We start from the raw sequence: 26,644 nt of genomic DNA, 5'->3' as shown, positions 1-26,644 counted from the left end.
AAAAAAATCATGCTGTTAATTTTTTTCAGATTTACGAGGTGTCACAGCTTAAATAGCGTTATGTATCAAATGATCTATATTAAGACACTTAAACATCCAATACAACACACTGGCATAAAATCAACCTAGAAACTGTATAATATTCAGTACAACTAAAATTAATGTTATTCAGTATAAATTGAAATAACAACAATTAGAAAATAACAAATAAACAAAATATTGGCAATAAATACCTTATAAAATGCTTTAGTATTATTTACAAGAAGTTCAATATCAGACGTGAAATCATCCATATCTTCGTACTCATCAGTCTTCAATTTCTGTTGAACTTTTAATAAATCAATAGGATTGGTCACCACCTATGAATCAGTTTAAAACAATGATATGTGTTGAATTTTAATAGCAATATTTCAGAATCATACTACCAATTCATTCTAATGACTAAAACTATATTTATAACAAATCACAATTTATAACTTCAGCATAAATCAGTTAATGGTCTCAAAACTACGGAATCGACAAGGACTCACTCTTCACAAATGACCTAGTTATATTCCTATTTAACATTTGCAAAATTATTACAATCATAACAGCTAGTAGTAAATTATTTCTTTTCTTTTGGCTTGCCTTCTTTTTCTAAAGTATGTATGGTCTGAAAGTATATATTAATCACTATTACATAAGAGAAACTTAGTTTCAGCAGGGGGTAGATTCATAAAATAAGAATTTTTTTTCGTAAGTGGACATATCCAATATGCAGTCTAGTGGTTTTTTTTTTTTAACAAGAAATTTTTATCTCCTAAATGGCAGAAATGACATTCATAAATAAATAAACCGTTTAGTTCCCTAAGGGATGAGCCATGGTACCATTCGCACTTCTCTCTTTGGCTTTCCTATCAATCAATCAAGTTCCTCTGAAACCATTCTTGATTGTTATTTCATTTAAAAACATTTCATTTTCAAGCAATATCTGATGTTTAAATAGTTTCATTGTCAAATATTGTTATCTTCTTAGGAGATTCCAAGGAGACTCCATGGTGAGGAACTACACAGAAAATAACCGAGCAGCGATCTCCAAATTACGATAGGCTGTTGGTGTAAAGAAGATTCAAGGAGCCTGCTTGGTGTTTGAAGCTGGTAGACAGCTTTATTTAATAGCTGAAATAGGATGAACAGGTGAAAACTGCTGAAGAAGGCCGGGACACAGTGATAAGTTTATGTATGTTGTAATGCCAATTGATGCTATTCCATGGTCCTAATATATTTTTTTCAAAAGAGAACAAATTCATATGATGTGATAAAAAAGGTACATATCCAAAATAAATATGTTTGTGGATCCTGATGTTTTGTATGAAAAAAAATTTTTTTAGTATGTTAGTTTAGAATTTTATCTTATTTAAAACTAAATAAAAAAGAAAATAATTATTTCACAAGTACTCACATTTATTTTTTCACAATATTGAAAAATTTTGTAAATTGGATAAGTGCCCTTTTGAAAGGTCCTGATATTTCCCTTAAATGTAACATTGTGGCAGAATTTAACAATGAAAAATATATTTAAATAAAAACCAATTTTCATCAAATTATCATTTCATATAAAATTTTTCACAATAAACTGTGGAAAAAAAATTAGCAAAAACAGTGAAAAAAGTGCTCCTACTAGGTAATAACTAGAGACGGAAATTTTTCACAGTAAAAAACCCCAAATGTGAATAAAACACCTAAATGAGGAAGCTGATTGTAAGAATGGTTTTATATTCCTATTATGAAGGAATTTAGTTCAATCATTAAATGTTAACCAACTAATATAAAAATTAAGCACACAACATGCAATTTTCTGCAGTACAAAACTAGTTACAATAGAATGTCCTTTACATGGTTCGAATTCCTGCCAAGGCCTGGCTGAATTTCAAGCTAAGGAACAAAAGATGCAATTGCACAAAAATCAGGTTTCTAGTAACCATTCCCACCAAATCAGTTATTTATAAGAAATACTAAGTATATGTTAAGTATTTTTAATTGAACTTTGTAAAATTTATATAAATAAAGCTATAACTATAAACTATAATAATAAATCATAGGAAATTAAATTTAGAACTAGAGGAATGATACATTCGACAAATAGAAATAAATATGAAATAAAGTTCTAACCAATACCTCATAATAAGCAGGTTCTTGTCTCCTCTTTGGGGCTCGTATAAATGAATCACACAATAAACTGCCATCGTCCTTTTTATGGTTTCTAATGGTATCATATAACTGCTGCACAAGTTCAGCCTGTTTTGAATAAAAAGAAAAAATGATATAAACATATACAACAAGCACAAAAAAGGATTAATTATATTAAAAAGTAGAGAAATAAGATAATAAATAACAATAATGATTATGAAAGAGGTACAGTGAATTACGGTTGATTCATTGTGGTAGAAATAAATAAAGATAAGTTTAAGAAGAATATTTCAAAAGAAAAGTGAGTCCCATCACACTGGTTTCAAAATATAAATAAGACTTATAGGAAAAAATAAATAGATAAAGCTGATTTCCAATAGAAAATCTTTAAAATATGCAGTAAAAGACAAGGTAGAAGTACAGGTAATTATGGGAATGTAGTTTTGAAAAATATTCAGAAGAATTTTTCAACTGGGGGATCAACTAAACTTAAAACCAGTTGAACATTAAACCACCCCGCTGTTCCACTTTTTAGTTTCCCGAGTCTGTTGCCTTAGCAGGGTCATGTGGCATCTATTACTTTTGTATATGTTTCGTCATTAAATGTTTAATTTTACAAGATTTTTAATCACTTTTAATGCATTTTGCCATCTAATAGTTTCGGGTGCGGAGCAGCTAACTCCTGGATACAGGTTCGAATCCAGCAGTGGCAAACTACTGTTTCTTCTGTTACTAAAGCCATGAGTAAACCTTGTAAGTTGAGCCCTCCTCAGGCCCACCTAGCTTCTATAAAGTGAGTATTTTGTTGAAGAAACAGAACTTACTAATAAAATAATGAACATCTTCCCATTCATGAGTTTTAGCACTACAGATAATAATGAACCTATCCCCAATCCCCATTCACGGGTTTTAGCCCTATAGATAATAATGAACCTCTCCCCATTCATGGATTTTAGCACTACAGGTAATTAGTTTTAAAACATTTTAAACTATTTTCGAATAATTATTAATTTTTTTTGGGGTATATAATCCTTCAAATTTTGTTCCATCATTCTCATTTCTGTCATACATATTATAATTTATATCCATTTACATTTGTTCTCATTTTCCCCCTATTTTAGCAGTATAATAAATAAAGTTATATTAAATAAAATAATATATATTGCCAAATGAAAATGTTTTTAAAAAGAGGGATTATGCTGCCAAGTAAAAGCAGAAATAAAGAAATCAGGAAAAAGTTAACTGCTGTTGTAATAAATTTAATTTACTTTTGATATTAATTTTGTAGCTTTAAGCAAATACACCTTGTTTTGTCATTTAATTGATATAAAGACTAATTATTATTATAGAATTATGGTATTATTATTAATGGTCAAAAAATTTTGGTAATGGAAGATATGAAATTTTATAATAGCAAGATAATTTTAATTAACAGTAATAAATTTAAGGTAGAGACTATGAACTTGCTTTACCTAAATATAAAAACTTATTTTACTATATTAATATAAATGTTTGAGTTACAAAATATAAAATAACCATACAACAAAATCAAGGCATTGCAAGAAAAAAAATTACAAAACTTAAAGAATTGGTATAAAAGTAAACTAAAAGAGAAAATTTTGGAAAAATTTTGCAAATTCCAATAGTCCCTTAAAATAATTAGTAGTGCAGAATTATCTTTATTTTTTAACTGCCAACAAATATATTAAGTATAATTTAAATATTTTTCACATACTTTCTGGAATTAATTTATTTTTTTAAAGTTGGATTCTTGTGGTAATTAAGTAACATAACCATTTTTGTTATCAAAGTGTAAGATAATTGGAAATAATTTATAAAACAAATCTGATTCAGTTGAAAGAAGATATGGTAGGATATCAAACCCTGCTTGATACAATAACTTTCTTTTATAATGTTTTTGAAAGACAGTCACAGTATGATTAGTACTATCAATTTTCTTTGATGGTTTAGTCTATTCAGGTTATTGTACTAACCAATACTTTTCTGGGAAGTGATAATGTATATCGTTAAAACACAATTTTAACTAATTTTGCTCAGTATAAGAACCTAGAGCTACTAGAGGCTAACTTGTTTCCTATTCAGTATAAAACATTAAAAATTTTAAATACATCACCTATTTGAATCAATTTTTTAGTTAATATAAGGTTAAAGTAAAATTAATTAATGTAAATAGTACATTCCTAAAATCTTATTTAATCTGAAAGCCAACTGAATTTAATAATATGGGTTCGCACTGGATACATACACTCATGTTGTTTTCATAGCCAAAATAAGTTAGAGAATATTGTAATTTATTTGTTATAAAAAAGGTTTTGCAGAATTTAATTTTTTTTTTTTTTTGCCACCAGCAACTTAAAAAAAATATATTTCCTTATCAGTCTAGAGGACTAAAATAAATATTCTACTTTAAATATTAATAAGGATAAAAATGACAAATAGGAATCAATCATTACAATTTTATAGTAGATAACAATAACCTATTAAAAGTTAATTTAAAATATTATTTCTTATGCAAACCAACCATTATTAATAAGTTAACTTAATTGAAAAATGGTGATTTTAAGAAGTAAATAATGGCAAAAGTATTAGAAGTTATATATATAATTAGTTATCAATAGTGATATAGTTCAGCAGACTGAAACCAATAATTACTCCTATATTATGTTTAATTCTTAAACATTTTCCTCAGGTTAAAACAGTTATTAAAAATTAATTTTACTTAGATAGTTTTTTTTAAATAGAGTAAATCAAACAAGTAGTTGTCACAAGAATTCTTAAAGGAATAAAAAGAATATTTAACCAGCAATCAAGTAGGAACTAGAGCTCCACTTATTTTTTTTTATAACTAATACTCACCGTAGATTGAGTTCTGTTATTCACCTGAAAATAAGTAAACATTTTTACTGTTTGTCTCGGCTATGGGGAAAAAAGTTAACATCATTAGCCAGTTACACTAAATAGTTACTCACTAGTAATAATCACTGCATCAAAAAAGATAATACTTGCTCGCTGAAGTGTTCATAGTATTACCCCTTAAGGTAGAAAAACTGAGAATTCTAGTACAATAAGCAATAATACTTTGATGAAAACATTGAGTAATGGAGAGAAAAGATATTGAAATTGTGCTAATTATCATAATTAATACTTTTATACACATAAATTTAGCAAAAAACTTTTGCATAACATAAATAAATAACAAACTGTTATGTCATAATCAGATCTCATCAAATACTTAAGAAGTTAGTAACACAGTATCTGTATCTTTTTATCATTTTAATACCATAATAATGATGTTTACAGTACAATGTTACAATTTTGACAGTTTAACAACAAAATTCTAAAGAAGGTTTAAAATAAAAACTTTTATCATTAATAGTTTCATAACAATAAAGTTCAATAGCTGAATTCATGAACAAACAAAACAGAGAAAAACATAGCTTTGACCACAAAATATTCCAGGTAATTCTATATAAATGATTGAATTTACTATTTATGCTAGGATGGGGGCAGTATACATTCTAATGTGTAATAAATTGTAAACAAATGTTTAGAAATAATTGAAAACATGAAAATTAAACTTACTGGGTCCAACTTTTTTTTCTTCCTTACAGGCTCTGAGGTCTGCTGAGAATCTTCATCATCATCTACACCTCTACTGGCAACTGAGGACGTCCTTCTTCTTTTGCTCATTTCTTATATATGATTAAACGTTAATTTGATAAGAAGATTAATGAACGCACATGCTATTCACTATCCACGGGTAACAGTCATTACACTACTGTTTACACATCAAACTCCAAGATCCTTATGAAATACTGTTATTTTCGCTTCATCAGCAGGATCCACGATCTAATTAACGTTAGCAAAACACAGCATTCTTGCATCAAACATACTAAATAAAAAAAAATTCGCTTAAAAAAACGAATGCTCAACGCCGGTTTACTAATTATACGAAAACAGAAGTTAATAATGGGGCGAATATAGGATCAATAAGTGCCTGGAACCACTTACAATTGGCTAATACTATTTAAAATGCAGCAAAACAAAATTTAATTGACAAAAGCTAAGGTTAAAGGCTCGCCTTACAGTTACAATAAATCCTACACAACCATCTTGTTTGGTGGGCTCAGTGTTGCCAACAGAGTACGTTCCAATACTCACCTCATCACCGCTGTCCTCATAAATTATATTTTATTCATCTTTACCTTTACCTCAAATCAGTTAATAATAACTAATATTTTTCATTTTTTATTGTATTTTTCATAATATACCTTAAATAATTTTCAATGAATAATAAAAAAAAACCAAGTTTTTATATTCGCTTTAATCTCATAGATAGAAAAATAAAAATAAAAACAAATCAACAGAATATTTTCATATATTTTGAAATATTGTCTCATCTTCAATGGTAAATAAAAAAAGAAATATAAAATTTACAAATGGAAAGGGAATAATCATAAAAGAAACAAAAAAATAAATGGTTCATTAATTGATTAGCCTTTTGTGTTAAATAAAACACAGTATACAACAGAGAACAATAAAGTAAAAATTATCAAAGTTCTTATATTTTAGCACGGTGAATTATCATGATAAAACTTTTCAACTCAATAACAAAATATATAACAACAATTTATAAAATAGGTCCTTTGAACGGTTTATGCGCTAGCACAATATGATATTTTGTACTGTTAGTTCATCAAATTTGTTATTCTTTAATTTGTAAATTTAAATGTACATATAAAAATGCAGTTATTTTTATTTTACAGTACTTGTACCATGTTTCAAATAGAAATTTAAATTAATTTCTATTAATCGAGAAATCTTAGTAAAAAAAAGTTTTTTCTTTTATAAGTATTTTTCTAACAATAGTAGTACCATAATATTAAATCAATAGTATTGTACCAAAGTCTATACAAACAATAATTAAAAAAGAAAAGAAATAAATAACAATTAATTTTAAAATGTATGAAATGAGCAATCTTCCGCAGACAACGCCAACAAAATGAACAATTGATAACTATTACACAGACCAATTATTGCTTAAAGCCAATTAACATGGCTTACAAAGAAGAGGATAACTCAATTATCGATTTGAATTTATAAAAATGTTATCATAATAATTTTTTTATAAAATATTATAATAACATTTTCTTTTCTTATTTATAATTTACCTCTCAATGGACAATAAACATACAATTATAATTAAATTATCAAATGAGCAATACAATTTCATATACACTAAGCGCGTGCACTTATCTTTTATAACAATATAATATCCACGTATTATTTACAAAATATGTTTACAATTCTTACAATGCTATAACTCATTTCCTTCAATGGACATTTTGATTTACATCCAAATGTACTGCCATTTCATTTGACAATAAAATTTCAATACATTTGTACGCTAGTTCACATTTCCTACAACTAGTTAGCTTCGTTATCGGAATTTTCATTTTAACATGACCTGCTATTTGACCGTTGATTTATTGCTAATTGATATTTACATGAGTTGAGTGTGACTGAGATGTTATAAAAAGCTAAAAATAAAATTAACAAAATATAGATATTTACAATTACAAATTGTATGCATCTTAAAGACCCGTGTCGTCAAATATATCATGTGATAATATTCGGAGGCAGGTATGTTGATCCAATAATAAATGGCAACTATTTACACATTTACAATTTAGATTATTTTTCAATCCCAAAATAAATCAAATTTAAAAACAGATTTTAAAAGAAAAAAAAATTAAAATAAATTGGGCTTGTTCCACCTTATTATATATCACACAAAGTTATTTCATAATCATAGTTTTAAGATAACAAAATCTTTCTAAAAATATTTTTGAGAAAGGAACAAGTGTTTTACAAGAAAACTTAAAAGTACATAATCCCCTAAGAGTGCTAGAACTCTGTGAAGGCACAATTAATTCTTTCAGTGAGTAGATATTAGATACCCTCCAAAATAAGCATGTTTTAACTCACTACATACAGCAGAAATCTAACAAATTTCTAATAACCACACTATCGATAGTTGAGGTATATGACACAAAAGCCCAACTTTAATTTACAGTTTAATGAACATAAGCCAACAAATTTGTTTCAGACCGTGTTTTGTAAGATTTATGGAAAAAAACAACAAAAAAAAAAACAGGAAACATTTGCAAACCAATATTTATTATGTTTCAACCCACCAATAAAAAAAATTGGACAAGTGCGTCATTCCTCATCGTAACAGCAACTGATTGACAAGTAAAAATATGCAAAAATTATAAGGGACATTCATTCCTAGATATGAGATCTAATAAAGTATACACAATAAAAACAGTTTTTTTAGTATTAAAAAAAAAATTAACTAACACTATCTACCTTAATATGGCACATATTCGTGTCAAAGGGTATGGTTCTGTATATACACATATAAAAAATAAAACTGAATTTTTGTGTTCCAAATTATTACAGATGACTTATAATATAAGACTCATTGGTACTGTAACGTAGCTATGGGAATTAATAAAAATTTTAAGCATAAAAAAAATATCAATATAATAAGACAAGATAATCTCAACAGGAATAAATGTTCAGGTAATAGTCACATGAATCAATCAGTGAAAATAAAATAGTAGTCAAACTAAACATTTCCAAAATAGAGTGCTTTACTTCCTTTTACCAGACAACATAACAATTTACTAAACTGTATCTTTTAACAGAATATTATTATTGTTAAAGGGCAATTCACTCATTACAAGTCATTCACAATAATTTAAAGATAGTTTCTTATTTACAATTTGTTAGCTTTTCAGAGATTATCATTAAATGAATTTATTATTTTTAAAACCATTTATACAAAACAAATCTTACAGAAATATCACTTGGTTAGAAAAAAAAAAAAAGAAAAGAACTTAAAATTAGGAAATGAAAGTCCGCCCTTTACTCTAAAACATGTGGTGGGAGGATACCAGAGAGAATGTTGACGGGTGTTAAGGCTTAAACTTGACAAGAGGTATGTTCTTGGTTGTAAGACACTTGTCGCAAACCCATTCTGCATATACTTCCGCTGTTAGCAGCTGATAAGCAGTTTCTGTTAATCCTGTGCATACTCTGAAACATAATTAATTGATCATTGTTATAAATTAATAGATTAATTTATTATCAAGCAATTAATTATTTAAAAAAGTCCTTACTAAATATTTACAAACAAGACAATATAGGTACAAGAACCACGATCTCTGAAAATTTCATAATAATTGGATCAACGGTAGTAAATATTATGCTCATTACGTGGATTAGACTAAACAGACATAGGATAAAAAAAAAATTCTTTTTCTTGATGTCTAAAATGTAAAATGCAAAAGGAAACATTGCGTCTGACAAGATTTTTTTTATTTCCAGCAAGAATAAAAAGCTTCATTTGAGAGGAAGTAAAACATACAAAAACAATTATTAATAATTTTTCATCACATTTTTAAAAAGGTATTGATAAAGACTAATTAACGTTGAAGTTTAATAAGGAACTAGAACTGATTGTTGCATTGAAGTAAAAAAATAGTAGGCAGCACTGTTACATCATTCAGAATGATGCCTGCCCTAAGAATAATTCTGGAATAAAATCAAAATCACAGGTTACCTAACGATGATCCTTGGAATTGGAACAATACTATCTGCCGATTTTTTGTTTTTTACTTATATAATAAATAAATTAAAATTCTCTAATAGGCCACCATTATGAAACAAAAAGTGATAATTTCCAGTTCCCGGAATTATCCTGTGTTGACTTGTGACTCTGAATCTGAAAACAAGTCACCCCTATAGTCTTAGTAATAAGCCACAGATGGTGACATATGAAAACATTTATTGGCTGGCATTTTAAAAATGGTGTATAGTAATGTTGAGTACTGCAGAACATCGTGGACAGACCTGTGACTTAGGTGCCAAATCTAAAAAAAGAAATCGATCAAGCAATCATGGAGAAAACAATTATTTTTTAACTAAAAAAACTATGGGTAAGTGATACGATTGAGCGGCCGATGATTTTGAACAATACACAACTTATAAAATACTGGCAGAGCTTCTACATAAAAGAGTGTCCGATTTCACAGAAAATATTATAGGAGAATATTGAGAAGGGTTCCAGCCCGGTAGATCTACAGTTGACCAGATATCCGCCCTGAGGCAGGCAATGGAAAAGTGCTATGAGTATAACATAGACCTGGATCTGCCATTCATGGACTTTAAACAAGCTTATGACAGTGTGGACAGAAAGGAACTTTTAAAAGCAGGCATACGTAAAGGTGTAACGGTAAAGGTAGGCATACGGAAAAAACTAGTCAGGCTGGTAAAAATGACACTAATGAACACTACCTGCCGAGTTAAGCTTGGAAATTTGTTGTCCCAGGAATTTTCTGTGGAGAATGCCTTCAGACAGGGGGATACTCTGGGTCCTCTTCTATTTAATATAGCATTAGAAGTATCTATTTGTTCAATCAGAACTAATCCAGGAGGGACCATTTACAATAGACTGTCTCAACACTTAGCATATGCAGATGATTTAGTCATTGCCACAAGAACCCGAGCAGCATTAAAAGGAATATTCCAGGAATTCGAAGAAGCACCATATGAATTGGGTCTTAAGGTGAATGAAGACAAGACGGTGTACATGAAAAGCTCAAGAAAGGATAAGGAAGAGAATAGTAAAGTGACGTTCAGAGACCACAGTTTCAGTTCTGTAAACCAGTTTAAATACCTGAGAAGCCTGGTTATAACAAAGTATGATATAATAAATATGATATAAATATGATAATAACAAAGTAGAGAGCGAAATAGAGGCCAGGATAGCAGCAGGAAATAAATGTTATTTCTCACTGCAGAAAATACTGAATTTTAGAGCTCTCTCTAAAAGGATGAGAGTGGTCATTTACAAAACCATCGTAAGGCCACTAGTGATCTATGGGGGAGAAAGCTATTGACAAAGATATGGGGAGGAGTCTCGGAGAATGGAGTTTGGAGAAGAAGAAGGAATGTGAAACTGATAAATCTGTATGGGGAACCCATACAGTTAATTAATTAATGTTAATTACCAATAATTAACCTCATGGCGTTAATTAAAAGAGCAAGATTAAGATGGTTAGGACACGTAGAGAGGATGCCTGATGAAAGGATACCCATAAAGATGGTTTATGGCAAACCAGATGGAAAACGGAAAAGAGGACGTCCCCGGATCAGATGGCTGAACGATGTGGAGGAGGATTTGAAGCTCTTGAAGGTTGGCAGATGGAAGGAGAAAGCAAGAGACTGTGTAGATTGGTTGGCTGTTGTGGAGGAGGCCCAGGTTCTAGCAGAAAATAAATTACAATCCTTATCCTTTTATAGAACTATAATAATAACATTCTATAACATAATTAATTCTAGAAGTAACGAAGAAAAGAAGATGATACACAATTTTTGTATGAAAGAAGCATAACTTTTGCTTAAATTATTATGCCAAATCTTTTAAATTTTAATTTTAATTTAATATTAAATCTAATAGAATATGAAATGAAAACAAGTAATAAAAATGCGTAGTTCTAAATTAGGTAACAATAGGAATTTAAAACGGACCTCTGACTTTTAGGATGTTCACCCGAAAAATTGCTCCTTCTGTTTAGTTGGACCTAAATTCATATTGTGAGAATAATGGGGTAAAAAAAGTTAGTTATTTTCTTTAGTGATGGTTTTCTTCACAGACATAAGCGAAACTTACTTAGTTGAGTTTTGGTTGTTGAAGGAAAATTCCCTCTGGACCCTTTATAAATTATTTTCTCTCTTTGCAGCACTCTTAGATCTAGATTTGTTTTAGTGTTGTCATTAGCGAAGGTAAGAATATTTTGGAAAATTCAAAGCCCCCCAAAAAAGCAACACATAAGTTTATAATTAAATTTTTATTATAACAAATTCGGTTATTTATGTATGAGTTTTTTTTTTTTTTTTTTTTTTTCCAAGCTGGCCAAGAAGCACCGCGGCCTCAGAGGGCCTATTGTACGCCGTCCCTCCTCTGCTCAAAACAGGCCAATTGCCTTTGCAAATCTGGATACTGTATAGGGATCCACAGTTTCGCAAAGTTTAACTAATATAACTATGTATGAGTTTACTAAAGTCAAAGTAAATATTTTTTGTTGACATCAAATTGATTTATTCCTACTAATGTATTAACTAAAAATAAAGAAATCAAAAATATCAACTATTTCACATAATCATAAATTTAAAAGTAAGCATTATAATCCCATTTTCATTATAAATAAAAACTATTCAACTGACAAAATTATGCATGAAACTACTTACTTAAATTAATTTACAAATAGGATTTTATTTCACAGATAAATCTTAGTTTTTTATTTTAAATATTAATAATTTTTTTTCATATGATCCCTTTAAAAATTATAGAATAGTGTAATAATTTTACCAAAAGTTAAAATGATTGTAATTAGAAACAGAACAATAGAAATGCAATGTGAGAGAATCGCTCAAAAACTCAGCTAGGTTAAAATTATAATACAACAAATGTACAAAAATTCATTAATAAAAGTTTAAAGCAAAATAATATTAAAAAAATAAAAGAAACGAATCCGAACGAAACTACTAATTGAAAGGAGGATAGAAGATTGTTTTACATAATATTTACTTTGATATGTACTTAAGGCATTTAGTATTAAATTAAAATTTATTTCAATAAAAATAATAGATAAATTCAAATATTTTAGAATCGATTCATAATTCTATTTTCACAGAATTCTAGTGAAAAAATTTGTAATATTGGAGGAAAGAAGCATAAAAATTACATGAAAGTTATGAACATACCTAACTACAGCAACTTACCTTGATGAAAAATATTACTTTAAGGATCACATAAATGAATACAAGCAACAATTCAAGAAAGATAGATGAGAATATAGATGGAAATAGATGATTTAAGTTGAAAAAAAAATCTGGTGTGGTAAGTGCGCATCACACAACTAACAATGAACGAGTCGCCCTTCTGTGAGTCCAAATTATTTTTTTCTAAAGCAGTCTTAGTGTTAACAGTAAATACTTCACCTTATTATATTCCAATAGAAAGGTAAATGAAAGTAAAAATTACAGGCAGCACATTTAATTTATTTAAAACAATTAATTACCATATTTCATTTTCACCAGTCTCAGAGGTTTTAGTTGAGCATTTTTGAGACTCCCTGACTTTTTGTTTTTGACCTAGGCTGTTCAAGAAGAAAATATTTTTTGAGACTAGGTAATTTGGACTCAGGGGATCTTAAAATGTGTATTTCTGTTTAAAACTTCAATTAGACATTTTACACAACTACAAAATACTGGTATGTTAATTACTTTATGCTAAAGTCTGAGTAAGGTAGTTGGGAAAAATAAGGCAGTATCTGATCTAGGAGAAGTCAACTTAGGATTGCTAAGTATTGGAAAAAATGTTATTTAACAAGATATTATGAGCTTTTAGTTGAGAAAATGATCAACTCTGTAAAATCAGTTTTTGTATTCTCAATATTGACACTACAAAAATTAAGCATTGAATAAATGGTTAAGAGCAGAAAGTTAGTTTTAGTAAACTAATTTTTATTTTATTTGGTCATTTATGATATTATGTCATTTGCAGATGACAACTATATTAATATATAAGTAAAAATTTTGAAAAATAAAAAATATTATTAAAAGAACTTTTCATAAAATTGAATATTAGGTGATGGCCTAATATCAAAAGACTTGAAGTTTATACATCTCAGCATAATTCATAAAATGGTAATAGCAAGCAGTAAAAAAATAACAGACCATCCTCATTAAAGGTTCTTAAATAAAAACCATTACAAAGAAATTAGAAATAGAACTTGGTAGGAGGGTTGGGATGAAATCATAATATACTTACAAGGCAGCTGCTGAAGAATTATTGAGCTTCATCTCAAAATACAGATACTGCATTCATGGACATGACACACAATAAGCATTCCTTGAAATATTTTATGAAAAGCTCTCCAGAATGTAGGCAATGTAGTAGTTAATGAGATTTATTGAACCAGTGTTGCAAAATCTATAAACCAACCCGTCCTCCCACCACTGGTGTTAGTGCTCACAATTTGGTGTTTAGCTTCGTAAACCTTTCTGACCATAATTGACTTCATGCAAGAGATGAATGATGGGATGACCTACTAAGTTAAAAGTTATGCTTCACCTTCCTGATATAAAGGATTCTATCATGAGTATAGTGCAGAGTGTCTTATCTTCTGTTCAAGATATTCATTAAATACGTAAGAAAGAATGTACAAACAATGTTGAATAATAAGGATTCAGTAAAGAAGATAAATTCAATTAAAACTCATGATTTGCAGATGACAACTATATTAGTATACATTCAAACACTTCTCATATATTAGCTCCATAATGCTAACTAATGGCATGAAAATAAAAACAAGAGGGAATAGAAAAAAAAACAGTATTTAAAGTCCAACTAAGAATTATGACACAGGAATATCATTCTAAAAACTAATAAAAATGTATTTAAAACCATAGTATTGAGCAATGGCAACACATGTAGTTAAAACTAAAACCATAAAATATAATTTTGGAAAGAAACCTAAGGCAACAAAAGTAGACTACTGATGCTAAGCAGTGGTAATGTCTAGAATGGAAAAAGTCAGGACTGAATAAAAGACACAGATAAAAAAAATTACCCCAACTGGAGGAGACATTTATAACAGATGACAAATGGGATAAGGCCAAGGGACCAGAAATGCTATAAGAGAAAGACCCACAAAAAGCTGGATATCAAGACATGGAAGCATATATGATGGGAATGAAAGAAGTGGGGGAATAGACTGTAGACCAACAATTTTTAAAAGAGATCATTGGAACTTACAGTTAAGGAAACCCACTGCTTCAGTATAAAAAATAGAAAGATAATATGACTCAAGCATTAACGTAGTCATAAATTTAAGAATAATTAATAATACGCACATAATAATAATAACTAATAATATGAGCATAATAATAATTAATATTTTACACACCGGTGAAACCAGAAGTTGCAGCCGGATTCACATAATATGGCTTGATCATTGTCATGCACTTCTTTATGGCAGACTCCACAAGGGTAGATCGGAGGAGCATTAGGGTTCTGTGGATTAAAAACCATAGACTGATCAACTGGATAAACCTGTAAAAAATTAAGTCCATATATAATAACACAATTAAATCAAATACATCAAATCTTTAATCAATTATAATAGTATATTCAAGAAATATACAAGACAATAAAAAGAAAACTTCTACATTTACATATATTTTGATTTTTTAATGTCGAAACCATAACTTTTAATATATGTTAATATTTTACAATGGAGTTTATATATAAATTATTGATGCTGCTTATTATGGTTTTAAATTATTACAATCCCTTTATAATATATATATAAATTGATTTGAGTATTACTAGATTCTTAAAACTAAGAAAAACAAAACAATTTAACCCCTTCCCCTTTAAAATTTGGATTTTTATATTTTAAGACATTAGAATCCAAACATTGAATTAAAAAAAGTTTTTCTGCAGTCCATGGCTTTTCCTTGAAGCTATTTTTTTTTAGATTTGGCACCAGATCCGCAACACTCTAGGAAAAACTGTGGGACTGCCACTCAATGAAAAAAGTCAACACCTCAGGCCGGATTTGAACCGGCACCACTAACAATCTCAAATTGGTAAGACTGGGCCTAACCAACTGAGCTACAGGTGGCCAACTTTGCACTTTACTGTTTTAATTATTTTGGGAATTATTAGCATTCTTACTTCAATTTTTTAATATATTAATTTTACATCAATCTGTTAAACGTTTCAGACAGTTTGTCCATCTTTAAGGGCCTTCAATACCTTCTTTTGTTTTATCTTTTATTTCAAGGTCTCTGAAGATGGACGAACTGTCCGAAATGTTGGATGTATTGAAGTAAGAAGGCTAATAATTCTCATAATAAAAAACAGTAAAGCATTGTAAACTTTTTACCATGTTTTAAACAGTATTTAAACTAGTATTAATACTGGACCAATAATAACGAAGATCATCATTATCATCCCTCTTTACAGCAAGACAAAAAACACACAAATGTTATAAAATTAGTTATACAGTCACTGAGAGAATAAATATTATTTTGATAGATACATTCAGCTTGGTTATTTATAATAAAAGGCTGTATGTATCTGTAACAACCGCAGGACATTATAGACTAGAAATGCTACCCACCCTTGTTTACACCTGGTTTTTCCCACCATCTGATCCAGCTAAAGACCTTTTTTTTTTTTTTATGTTCATTTATCTTTTTATAAACTAACAATATCTATAATATAACAGAAATACAAACAAATTTATATAAAATAAAAACATTAACATTTCTATGATACATATGTATAATAATTTTTAATTCATTCATTTTTAAATTAAATTATTAAAACATTTTATTTTTCCTTAATTCAATACTTCAATAATTGTTTAGTTTAATTAATTTAAAGACTTGTAAACAATCAACCAACAACGTTTCAAGGCTAGTTTTAGCCCTTTCTATACATAAATGGTTTAATATTGGGCGAAGTTCATCTAAAAAGTTCATAAAATGGTTATAAATTGGAATACTAAAGTTAATAACTATTTATTGGTTATTTTTGTTTTACAAGTGCAACACCACAATTTTACTTGAACATTAATAATTGAGTTGAGAAAATCACAATAATTAAGGTTTTATCATTGGAAGGCAATTAAATGCTATTAAATTAAGGCCCTTAAATAAAACCAGTTTATTTGATCTAATCTCATTTTTTTATTGATGACATTATTTTTTTTTCAATATTGATGCAATAACAATGTAATATTAAATAAATGTTTAAGAGAAGAATGTGCATTTTAGTTAACAGTTATATTTCTGTGCTAAGCAAAAATGTTATAATTTTGTAACGAGAAACGATTTCTGTTAAAATTGGAATCAATTAACCTGTCAACTTAAAGGCTCATTTGAAAAATTATTATGGCAAGGTAACTGACACAATAAATAATATAACAATATCTGTTTTGAAACAAGCGAGGATTAAGTTCAAATTAAAGTAGGATGGTAAGTTGTGCGATGTTGTGATTGTGCACCAGATTGTTTTTTGTTTTTTTAAAATATAATGGAAGATTCTAGAATAGTTTCCCTATCACTTTTATTAAAGAAGAAAAATGACCTTCTAAACAAAAATCATATAATTCAATCCATTATTAGCAAACATTTGTACTATGGATCCATGTGTATCAGGCAAATATTAACCAGGAAAGGTTAACAGTTATTGATATCCTCCTTGATTTATCGAATGGAAAGAAAGTTATGATGAAAATTAAACATTATTTCTGAATAAATCAATTTCAATGGCCTGTTAATTGAATAGAGTTTAAATTCTTTACAATAAAAAAACAAAAGAATCATTACAATTGGACAATTATTAGTCAAGATGACTTCTTGAAATGTTTACAGATGTTTTTAAAAGTATTATTGAAGTGTTTTGCCAGGTTCACCTGGAATCATGTTCATTTTGGTAATAATAAACAATGGAGAAGGGCTGTGAAACTTTTATATAAAACCCATAGGATTTTTTCTTAGCCATATGTAGCTGCTAAAACATCTATAGTTTCCTTTGGTTTAATCTGATATTTGAGGACTGAGTGTTTGAGACGCTTTGAAATTTTGGGCGTCCACCATTTAAATTTCTAGCGATAGAACTTTTCTGTTATGCCTATTTCATGTGTGACTCCATCAAATGATTTTGTTTGGTGATACCAATATAATTATAATTGCTTTTCCTTTAATATTAAACATTTACATTAAAGTATTTGAGATTGAAATTGGGTTGCTGGTTTTGTATTAGCTCATCGTGACTAATTATACATTAAATTTTTGATTTATTAGACTATTTGCTTCCTAGATTATTGGTGTATTTTATTTCCTCTAGATATTTAAATTTATTACCTTCGATAATATTGAAATAATTTAAAAATGAATAACAAAAAAAGTTTAGCCAATTTTAAAATTAGTAAATTGTTTTTACCAAGAAAATTGCTAATACAGTTTTACCCCGAGATTGATTAGTACTGTTGCTGCATTTATATTCTCTGAAAGGATCCTGCAATATCTGCAACAGCTTGCAGCTCATTTTGGATTTTCATTTTATTATTGACAGATCTGATATTCCTTTTTCTAGAGATTCCACATTTTTTAGACTCCGATTGACTAATGATTGATCAGTTCCAAAACTTACTCTATTTTCTCTTTAAAGGGTTCTGAGATTTCTCTAATCTAACATATATTTTTGTTTAATAATTTTAAAGCTTTATACCTTACTTAATTTTCCCAAGTGTCTTAAAAAAAATAATAAATAAAAAAAGATTTCTAATAAATATTTTGTCTGCTACTTGAGCATCTCTTCTGTCTGCTAGAGGGACCATCTTATCCTTTAATTAAATATAGCAAGCTAATAAGCTCCCAATATACTTTTTTCTGTATTCAATATTATTCATAAAATTATTATTCTTCACCAGTTAAAAAGACTTGCTAGGTAGATAAAGAAATGAAAGATAAACATTCCTAAATTTTGAACTAAGCACTGAAAATTTTCGATACTATGTGGATTCAAGTCTATTAAGGAAAAATTTGTAATTTACTAAATTTAAAGACTCCAAGTTTATTTCTAAGAAAAATATTCATTAAATTAACCTCAAGTTGTAAATAATTTAATTCTAGGCAAAATAAATAATACTTCACCTTTGATTTTGCAGGTTTTGGAACCAGTTCCTGATCTGGTAACTGCTTTTATCAAATTAAAAATAATTTTTTATCAAACTTAGAAATATTGAATAAATGCAACTTAAAAACAAATAATAAATATTATAATTGAAGAAACCAGTGATAAGTGACATTTTAGGAAAAATAGAGAATTTTTCTTTAAAGAATATTAAGAATAAAGAATACTCCTCTCTATGCAGTACCTTTCTATACCTTGTTTAATTTTTCTAAACCTTAAATCGTTCTCATCCAATCATATCTTCAGTTATAACTTTAACTACAATTTAAAACTAATTGAACATTACAAAAAAAAAAAATCTATTTATTTTTTATTATAAATATAAAACAAATTTGAAAACTCACCTTTCCAGCAGACACAGGCATTGGCTTGGGTGGGGGGTAGCCATGAGGAGGGTGCTGCATCGACATAGGGTGCATTCCAGGATGAACAGTCATTCCTAACGGTGGCCCACTTGTGGGGGGAGGAGGCGGATGGTGGTTCATCATAGCGTTCTGTTGCCTAACGGGTCCGTTAGCAGTATTCACTACACCACTTTTACACATATCACTTGGCATACTACACTGCTGAATGTTATTCTGAGGAGCACCATTGTTCATACACATCGGGCTGTTTATTGGCCTCATATCCATACCCATAGGGCTTGACATTGGTCCTGAGGAACACATAGGTCCGTTTCCAAGAGGTGAACCCATAGGGGAGACACAATTCATGGAAGAATGAGGCATCATAGGCGATCCTTTCCGAGACTGACCCATACAATCCATATTGAGAAGAGGACTACCAACTGTTGGGCTGCGATGTGGCATTGGGCTGCCCGGTGTAGGACCGCACATCATTCCAGGTCCACAAAGAGGACTTCGGTTCTGACCGATAGGACTTGATATCATGGGCGGCCCACACATACCCATAGGGCTCATAGGTGGTCCGCAGCCCATAGGAGAACCAGCCATGCCACCACAAGAGCCACCACCCATCATCATAGGTCCACAACTCATGTGCCTACTGCTCGACTGATGTTGTTGTGGAGGAGTATCATCAAAAGGATTAGAGGCTACAATTGTATCTCCATAACCTACAATACAAGTTAAGTATTAGAGTTTAGCTGATAGCAACATATAAATTACAACAAAAATTAAAATAATAAACCAAATGTTTAAAAATATATCACACAGATCACCCTTCAGATGAGATAAGATGTCCAAGATACTAAACACAAATCAGATCAGACTAAATACTGATGTTTAAAACTTAGAAACAATGTTTACTTGATTTAATGAATATTATCAATTAAAACTGAATAAAGGTGGTAAATACTTCAACACTATAATGATCAAGTTTACTTAATATTAACAATTTTTCAAAATACAAGCTATATTTAGGACTTTCCTAAGGAATATTTCCAAAATTAATAATAATCATACAACTAGACTAAGACATTTGTAAAATTATTAAACTTGGTAATTAATTATATCTTACAATCATACTTTTTAGACGGAGTAATCTCTAATTAGTGGAATAATAATTTTTATAGGTACTCTAATTGTATTAATTCCAACATATATATAGCACATGTCAAAAAGAAACATCATTAAATGAAATAAATGTGATCATTATAATGGTAAAGTGTTCATTAAAACTCAAAATTTTAGTTTGATATGACTGATTGATTTTATCTCTTATTTGTTAATAAAATAAATCAAAGAATCAACTTTCGTCTTAGTCGTATTTGAAATGAAATAGAATTTATGAACATCTAATAAGTATATAAATACATTTTTTAAAAAATTAGTTTATCTAAGAAGCAAATAGACATTTTGTTCATTTATGCAGTTACTACTTAATTTTGAAAACTAGTAAATATTACATCTATTTGTCTTGTCCTTTGTTATGTCATTGTGACAATTCTTGTTAAAAAACAAAACAAAGAATTGAGGTCTACTACCATTGCCTGTAATAACATTGAGAAAAAGTTATATATTTTGTTAAAGGCTAAAAATGTGGTGGTGGATGATGTTAAATATATGTAATGTAGGGTTACCTCCTCGGTAAAAATTTTAATGGTCATTCACAATTCACATACAATTCAGAAAATTCTGAGCTAATATGCAATGTAGAAATCAGGTACTTACACATTATTCTGTCCGGACCAGTTGTAGAGTATAAACTACCACAACATAATTATTATAATATTATTATTGCATTATGTCACAGTCAACAATTTCTGCTCACTACGCTCGTGTAGGAGTTACTTTAACCGCCATGAGCTTCAGTTGAGATCGTGCCTATATTTGCATAAATATGAATCAGTTCATGGTGTCGTATTATGTTCCACAGCTGATCTGGACAGAAAATAACTAATCCTCTATAAGCCATCTCAATTTAGTTTTCAACCTTCCAAAAGTAAGTTACAAACATCAACACACATTAAGATGCAGTGCATCTTTCTCATGCTTTCCTGCTCGGTGCTACGTCTAGCACAAGATATGCAACCATTGGGTAAAAAATAGTGCAATAAATGACTAAAATTCATAAATAAAAGGAAAATATCAGTTAAGCAGAAAATGATTCCATGAAAACTAGACAATTTCTTGGATTAGGAAAATCAACTCTAAGTTACTATTTCAGGACAATATCTCTTTAGTTTTAAATACTATACCATGTATTACCAACTTTTAAAATTTCCAAGATTATAGATCAAATGAAAATTTCAATTTATCGTCAATTCTTGTTTTGTTAACATTTTTTAAGGAGAGAATTTACACATAAAGTCATTTCTAGTTTAGATGGTAGAAGGTGTTTTGGAATCAATGAACCAATTGAAAAAATTGGAATCACGTTATAATATGAGCAATGAAATAAACCTAATCAGATTTTTTACAATTAAAAGTAAGCAAATAATTACTGCTAATGTGAACATCCAATATTTTATCTAGTACTAGAGGGAAGTCCCATCCTGAGAACAATCTTTATTATCATCTTCTCTCTTTCTTTGTTCTATACATTTTTTTTTAAACAGCTTTGTGTCCGAAGTTTTTGAATTTAAAGCATTATTAATCATTTCAGTTTCTTGAGATATAATAATAAATCAGTGGTATTTGTTAAGATAAAATTAGGGTTACTATAGAAACCTACACAGAATATTTACAAAATACATATGTCTTAAGTCCAAATCTTTGTTAGTACCAGGGACGTAGCAAGGCCCTGCTGAACTTTTGATAAGTTTGAAAAATTTGTACCCTCCTATACCAGGGAGAAGAGATTGAACATTATTATAGAATTTCTGTAAAAATACTTATTCTTTTAATTTAAGAACACTAAACTTCAATTTGAAAAAGGGTTATTTTGAAAATGAAAATGGTTTCATGGTTAATTTTGCAACCTCTTTGTACCTAAGCCATTGGCGACAGGCCATCTTGCCACCCTACAGTCCTGGTTAGTACTACAATTTAGGTGATTTTGGGTTTGTGTTATAGAGAATTACATTATATTTCAAATGAGTGGCTATTATCTTCCTGATTTTTTTAAATCCACCTTACGTCACATTAACAGGATTCAGAGAACCACTATTAATAATTCTAACTTCATACATGATTGCTTTTAAGATACTGAGAACAGTAAAGTCGGCAAGTAATTATGGATAAGTACTATCTGGTTTTCTCATAGTAATAAACTAATAAAATATATTTTACTCCATTTAACTAATGGATATACAATTATTATGATGGTACCAACGTTTTTTGCTGTTAGTTTCCATTCTGGAATTAGTTCAAATAAATATACATATGAATAACATGAAAGGTGCAAACAACAACATCTTAACTTAATTGTGATACTGATTTAACTAAGGTAATGTCAAGGCAATCGAAGGTAAATATCCATAAGACCAAAATTTAAAAATTTACTTTAAGTCTTCACTTTTAAACAGCTATTACAACCAACATAACTAACTAATATTTCATAATGATACCAAAATTAAGAAAATATTATGAACAAGTCAAACTTAATCGGACCTAAAACTATGAAGCAACGTTTACTGTGTTTAGAAAATAAAATACCAATTGAAAATTCACATTTCTTAAGGAATTAGAAGGAATAAAAAACCATGCTTTTCTCGGAGAAGTTATGGTTCACAGTCTAGGCAGCTAATGTCCATTCAGAATGAACTAATACTTCTTAATACTGGTTAAGAAATCTGTTAGGTTGGAAAAACACCTCAGAATGGCTAAAGATAAACAAACATTTTTTAGAAAATTATAGTAGAAATTATAATAATTTATTATATTATGTACATGGATATATAGAAATACAGAGGTAATTTTTGTTAGCCTGAAAATTTTGCCATACCAAATATAAGCCAATTACAGATACTTTTGGGGCCACATACAAAATAAAAAAATTGTGAATTTTCCCCCAAATTTAGAAATAACACTAGAAAAACAGTACATTTACAAGGAAAAACCTAACCGCATTCTTATGACAAGAGAGGAAGACATCAATACAAGTTATAGATCTTAGATTAGTATACTGTGTAACAATAGCAACAACATTAACACTATATAGAAGAATAAATATATCTAAAACATTGTGATTTCAAGTTGTTTTTTCATGGGCTTAACAAAAAGTGAGATTCAATATTTACTACTTGTCCAGCTTACTTCACAAGAAATGATCACAAAATAGACAAAATAGAACTCATTAACACCCACTTCATATTGTATTTGAGTTATCAAAAGCACCAGTGAATAATAATTAAATTGAAATTCCAACCAATTAAGCAAGTTGGAAATTTTTAAGTTGGACAACCTTCTACAAATTAATCATTTAAGTTTGTGATTTCACATTGCAGTATCACCTTAACAGTTACGTTTCTGGTAGCCATTTATATGTCAATACACAAATCACAGTAGTAGCCTCATGAATTTTTTTTTAGCTAAAAATAACTACAGGCATCTATAGCTGAGTTCAATTCTGCAGTTATTTATCAATAAACCATATCCTATTACTTATTTTAAAAAACGACAAAATATAGCACGAATATAACACTTTTCACCTGTTAGAGGAGGCGGGAGAAGATCTTGCATAACAGGAGGAGGTTGCTGGTTAGCTGCAGCAGCTGCGGCTGAATTGTTGTTGGAAGCTCTCCGTTTCTTTTTAGGTGGAGGAGGTTCAGGATTGGTCATCATTGGTGGTTTGAACTCAGTCATGCCCATACTAGAAATAACACCAATGTTTAAGACAGTAGTAGCTTAAAATTTAATTTTTTTCCCTTACGTAATGATATACCACAATAATGAAAATGAATATATAAACAGATATGTATGAAATTCACAACTTGTATAACAAAAAGGATCATATATAACCAATAATGAAAAAATGAAAATTGCAATAAATAATTTCAATACAATTACTCTAGTCATACATAAAATCAAGAAATATATTACTGGAATTAGCCTTATCAATCAAATATTCAAATGAAATATTGAGCAAAACACAACATAATCAAAGTTCGAAACCTTCCAATTTATAATTATCACACTAAACTTACAGAAAATGACCAGTAAAATATATCAATTCACTTCACATTGAAAAACGTCCATTATTTTTTTTAAAATAACAGAATCACCATACCATGGAATATCATATAATGATTTGGTAAAATGATGACTTACATCAACACAAAGTTTTATCACCTGATTAGAAGAACAGATACACTAAGCATACATACCCACAATTCATTTTTTCATCCGGAAAGAAAGGGGTTCTTGTCATGTGAGGATGAGGTTCCATCCCTGGACAGGGAGGATAATACATTTGGTTGCGCCCCCTTGGCATGCTAGATACAGTAACATTGTTACGTTATTAATAACTTCAAACTGGCATATAACGATATGATAAATATAGAGAATACTAATCTAAGATGCACATAAATATACTTAAACTGATGTATACCTAACATAGGGTGCCATCCCTCCAATATTATGGCTCATTTCACTTCACTTTATTCTCATCGCCCAGCTAAAATAACAATCGCTCTTCTCCGACTGCATTGGGCGACAATGCCTGGACACGTCCTGCCAATACAAAATTGCATATTATTATATAAGAAGTGAGTTTGAAGAAATAGTAAACAAATGGTAAAATTGTAACAAAAATAAACGATAATTCTAAACAAATGTTGTTTTTTTTTAAGTGTCTAAATATCTCAATACTCACATATCTTAAGACTAATTCTGAAAACTTACATAAAGTATTTAAGGGCCCTATCATAATTGAAGGGCCTAACTGAATAGAACAGTATTACATTCCATAAATGGCCTTGCGCTGATTAGGCTGGTGTTCCAGACAGACTGAACTTAAATGACATGTTGTCCTTCCCAGTTCATGGAACCCATTCTTACACACATGACGGGTGCGTCGATAAGTTTTAAAGTTCTATAAACGAATCGTTGTATGAAACAGTCACAAGATTGATTAACACCACCGTTATTCCAAAACACGGGAAAAGAATCTAATTTTGGTTACTCTTATAGACAAATAAAAGGGAAAAATACTTGGCTAGCGGCTTGATATTTTTGACTATAAACAGCACCATAGAGGAATACTTTTCGGTCCCAAATTTCAGATTATTTTCACAAAAATGATGGTTTTGTACTTAAACGACAACGGAATGGTGTACACTATACATAAATTTTGATTAATTTAACACTAATTTCATCCTATAAAACCATAATAACAATAAAAATAAAAATAAATAGAAGGGAATAATTACATATTATTTCATACCTCTATGCACATAGTTGGACAGCAGCGCTCAACGCTTCTAGCGGAAGAAATGAAAGTTAAAGTTGAATTTTAATGTGCTTTATTTATGGTATTTTGTTAGACCTCGATATGGATTATTTTTGTATCAAATTAATTTTTAAACTAAATCTTGAATTGATTTGCCAGTCTTACATTATACTGTTAGTGTGATTGTTACAATTAATTATCCGTTAGATAATGATAATTGGTTATGATTTGATTTTTTTTTTTCATTTTTTAATGTCAGCTCAGAAAAAAAAAAGTAGTTTAACTTACGAAACCAGATTTTTTAATTAAACCTCAACTATGCACCTGCAGGGATATCTTTATTTTCGAACAGAAATAAAGTTTCCTAAAATTATTTCAACTTTGTTTTGGCTAATTTTGGAATTAAATTAATTAAATAAAGTTTATAATTAAATTTTGTTCCCAGTGTACTTGTATCCATAATTATAATCTCTGTTTACTGTGAAGAGATGTTTTAAAAATTTAATTTACTCATTCATGATCTCTATTTATAGAATTATTGTTCTGGATTTGTATGTCTAATATTTAAAAAATAATAATAGCAGAAATATGTCATTCTTTGTTTTAAACACTTTTAATACAATTTATATAGATATGTATATATTTTGTTGGTTGTTATTTTAGTGATTGCTTCTTTTTCTAATGAATCTTTTTAAAACTGGGTAATTATTGTAGAATTTCTAATTTAAAGAATTATTTTATCCTTATTGATACCCTTAATGTGTACCATGTTCTAAAATAAAAGTGATTTTTACTCATATTTAGGTAGTTAATTGT

The 26,644-nt window shown here is 29.1% G+C and overlaps 2 protein-coding genes across 6 annotated transcripts in view; both read right to left on the bottom strand.

Annotated features, from left to right (window-relative positions):
- Window positions 1–6,326, bottom strand: part of polybromo (protein) — a 44,177-nt gene extending 37,851 nt beyond the window's left edge. Inside the window, exons 1-4 of one of the 5 annotated variants that reach the window (XR_010844584.1) lie at window positions 5,773–6,326; window positions 5,047–5,070; window positions 2,158–2,277; window positions 234–359 (exon numbers count right to left, since the gene is read on the bottom strand). Coding sequence is in view for 4 of the 5 variants with exons in the window: in XM_014420395.2 (XP_014275881.1) it covers window positions 234–359; window positions 2,158–2,277; window positions 5,047–5,070; window positions 5,773–5,880 (378 nt within the window). In the remaining variant the exon portion in view is untranslated. The remainder of the gene's footprint in view (window positions 1–233; window positions 360–2,157; window positions 2,278–5,046; window positions 5,071–5,772) is intronic. The other 4 variants (XM_014420395.2, XM_014420385.2, XM_024361115.2 and 1 more) reach the window with 4 other exon arrangements.
- A 387-nt stretch (window positions 6,327–6,713) lies between these two features.
- Window positions 6,714–25,647, bottom strand: LOC106680968 (protein pygopus). The gene is made up of 7 exons (XM_014421031.3): window positions 25,282–25,647; window positions 24,989–25,110; window positions 24,765–24,872; window positions 24,090–24,250; window positions 19,381–20,111; window positions 15,234–15,379; window positions 6,714–9,294 (listed from the first exon to the last, which is right to left on the bottom strand). The coding sequence occupies exons 2-7, from the start codon at window positions 25,024–25,026 to the stop codon at window positions 9,174–9,176; spliced, it is 1,305 nt and encodes a 434-aa protein (XP_014276517.1). The 5' UTR covers window positions 25,027–25,110; window positions 25,282–25,647; the 3' UTR covers window positions 6,714–9,173.
- Between the last annotated feature and the right edge of the window lie 997 nt (window positions 25,648–26,644).

This window comes from Halyomorpha halys, unplaced genomic scaffold (genome assembly GCF_000696795.3).
Source record: "Halyomorpha halys isolate HHAL.00 unplaced genomic scaffold, Hhal_1.1 Scaffold18.1, whole genome shotgun sequence".
Lineage (NCBI taxonomy): Eukaryota > Metazoa > Arthropoda > Insecta > Hemiptera > Pentatomidae > Halyomorpha > Halyomorpha halys.
This window is presented reverse-complemented; position numbering and strand designations above follow the sequence as displayed.